Genomic DNA, 3,256 nt, shown 5'->3' with positions numbered 1-3,256 from the left:
CCCCTCCCTCCCCCCGCCCCGAGCCTGAACTTCTGCTGTTGTTTTCGTTGTAGATAATCCAGCTGCAAACTGGCTCCACGCAAGGTCCACCAGGAAAAAGCGATGCCCTTACACCAAGCATCAGACGCTGGAACTGGAGAAGGAGTTTCTATTCAATATGTATCTCACTAGGGACCGTAGATACGAGGTGGCCAGACTCCTCAATTTAACTGAGAGACAAGTGAAAATCTGGTTTCAGAACAGAAGGATGAAAATGAAGAAAATCAACAAGGATCGAGCGAAGGACGAATGATGGCGACACGCGGGTTACATTGAAAATGCATAAAGTTAAAAAAAAAAAAAAAAGGTTAAAAACAAAACAAACAAAAAAATCCTCCCCTCGAGCCCTGCCATGCAATGCGTCTGGGTCCAGGCCTCATTTTTTTCCCTTGGCAAATTCTGATAATGATTGTACCTTGATTGTCTCAGAGGCCAGTTTGCCAGGAGAGGTACAGTAAGACTTTTAATTTTCTAATAGGAAAGAAAAAGGGGGCATTAGCACGAAAAGGCTGTTTAGCTGGCTTGTATAAATCTACCTGTTTCTTCACTTACGGAAAGAAAAAAAAAAAGAAAAAAACAAAAAAACTACCTTTTCATAATGCACAACTATTTACGGACTGTATAGTTTAGTCTACGTAGTTAATTTTATTCGCTCTGCGCGGCGGAGAGTTCTCTGCTCTAATACTTGAACACTGTGTTTTATTGTGGTAATTATGTTTGTGACTCAATTTATGTGCTTGGGTGCTGTACCGGATGTAATGGTGTAAGCTAGAATTCAATTTGAACTCAGGTTGTTTATTATAAAAATTGCATAGAGTATAGCTCTGTAGTGTATTAAGTCTTTTCTGTATAATTAGACAGTTAACCTTTGATTGTAAAGTATATATTATGAATATCCCACCGCGAAAAAAAAAAAAAAAGGTGTAGAAAAAAAGTTCATCCGGGATGTCTGGGAATTACGGTTCTCAAAATATTGAAGCAAGTCATTTTAGTATGCACAGTTGATATATATAGTACTGTCTTTGTCAGTTGTATATATAATCTATATATTAAAAAAAGTAAATAAACAGACTAGCTTAAATATTGTTTTTGCACCAGTGAGCAGTTATCAGATTTCGGAGCTATACGTATATGTGAAAAAGGTAACTACCTATGGTTTACGTTTTAATTTTAATCGAATGATTTGATGGTTATTGTAATGAAGGTTAATTTTATTGATAATAAATTATACGCTATAAAAACCTACATTTGGTTATTGTAAATTTGTATTGATTTAAAAGAATAAATCTGGGAAGTTATGTTGATGCAGAACGTACACTGTCTATTTTGAAATAGTTACCTCATGGCCTACTGACCAAATCGTTGTGTTGAAATGATATTTAACTTTTTGCCAAATAAAATATATTGATTCTTTTATATTTTGTGATGTTTTAAGCTTGCTAAAGAGGGGTTCTTCCACAGCACACCGAATCTCCCCAGCAGACGTGGCAGGGCTGGGGCAGCTGCAGAGGCCAGGCGAGTAGTAGTGTTATTTCTGAGCCAAAAGCAAACCCATGGTTCTATAAACGCAGCTCCCAGGTGTTGAAAATTTGGGCTTATTTTGGCCTGAAACGGGCAGATTCAGGTCCTAAACGCCGTTGCTTCGCTGAGAGGAGACACGGTTCCCCCCTCTCGGGTAGAATTTGGAAGCTGGCGCTTGCAGTACGAGGAGGGAGCCCCTTCGCATGGCAGCGGGGACACTCTCCCCGGTTAACGCGGTTTTAATAAATTCGCCTGGCGGGGCGGGGGGGTTTAGGACCAAACCAAAATGTCCGACGTTCTTTAGTGCGGACAATAATGTAAATCAGCTCAGACAGCGACATTTAAATTGAGATGGTTAATTAGCCTCCACCAGAAAATGTCCAGCACTGAGGGTCGCCTTACCAGCGCGTTCATTTTAAATTCCCTTCCAGAGATAATTGCCCATGCAAAATATGTTATTTCAAACGCCACCCATTTTTTTCCTTCCCGTGCCTTCACGTTCGGGATTTTTTTTTCTCTTTTAAATGTCCCGTGGCAAATAAAAACAACCCCTTGCATTTTACTAGCGCCTCGGATTATATATGTATGTATAGATAGATATAGATACAGATAAAATTTTACTGACAATTACGGTAGAATTTATGGTGTCAATTTTACTCTCTGATTTAGCCGAAGGAAAGAGCTGGGCTGGCAGCAGGCTGGAGCAAAGAAGACAAAATAGGATTTATTTTTAAAAACAGAAAGAAGGTTTCTTTGGAGTGGAAGATTTCCACACACACACCCCTTGCACCCACCCCTCCCCCGCCGCCCCAAGCCAAACCAAGCTCAGCAACAAAAGAAAATAGCGAAGTCTGTGAGCTTGCTGAAATTTACCCTTGTTTTGGGCGGACATCTTACTGCTCAGAGTAGATATCCTCCATAATATGAACCGCAGCACACTTCTGCACCACACCGACCCTTGTTTGCAAATATGTCGAATAACACTAAAAGCCTTCTTGTTTTACCGAGATACGCTTACATACATATAGGTATTTAAAGCAAAATAAGACGGAACACAGTTATGGTCTTGGCAGAAGTTGTTGTTAGGAAAATTCAGAGCCATACAGCGCAATAAAAGAAAATGACTGCTGTAACCGTTTATGGGGTGTAAAACGCTGCAGGGCTGAAGACAAAACTTAGGGAGCCGGCAAGAAGTTTACAGATGTGCAGAACTGCGGGAGGAAAAAAAAATGCTTTAGGCTTCACCTTGAAAAAAAAAAAAAAAAAGCAAGCAAGCAAGCAAGCAAGAAATCCGGGGTAAGATTTGATGAGTTCTAATTAGCAAAAGGGAGCTCGTTCTGGTGTGCACACACACAAAAAGCCCCTAATTGATCCCTGAGCCAGTATTTGGGGATGCTGGGACGCCCTCTGTTGTTGCAGACAGAGGCAACTTCAAAGAATCAGCATTAAGAGTGTGTAATAAATGACGGGTCTGCAAACTGTCTGGAATTCGGCTCTTAATGAGTTTACAACTGTCCAGCCACAATTAAGATTTTCTACAAAAGCCTTTTCATTTGTTTTGTCTGGCTGTTTTAGATAAAGCGGGCGAGCGGAAATAACAACCTTTTATTGGCCTTCCCCTGCTTAAATCCAGGCTGGGAGGTGGACATTTATCTTCCCGTGGGCTGGCGGGCAGAGGCGCTGGCTCCGCGGGGCC

The 3,256-nt window shown here is 41.0% G+C and overlaps 1 protein-coding gene across 1 annotated transcript in view; it reads left to right on the top strand.

The window, feature by feature from the left end:
- The window catches only part of HOXA9 (homeobox A9), a gene marked incomplete at its 5' end in the record, with an annotated part of 1,554 nt that extends 1,233 nt beyond the window's left edge, over positions 1-321 (top strand). The window contains one exon of the mRNA XM_009887195.1: positions 54-321. Within this exon, the coding sequence (XP_009885497.1) occupies positions 54-292 (239 nt within the window). The remainder of the gene's footprint in view (positions 1-53) is intronic.
- Between the last annotated feature and the right edge of the window lie 2,935 nt (positions 322-3,256).

The sequence above is a fragment of the Charadrius vociferus genome, unplaced genomic scaffold, assembly GCF_000708025.1.
Source record: "Charadrius vociferus isolate BGI_N301 unplaced genomic scaffold, ASM70802v2 scaffold366, whole genome shotgun sequence".
Lineage (NCBI taxonomy): Eukaryota > Metazoa > Chordata > Aves > Charadriiformes > Charadriidae > Charadrius > Charadrius vociferus.
Note: the sequence above shows the minus strand (reverse complement) of the source record. Positions and strands in the feature narration are given on the sequence as shown.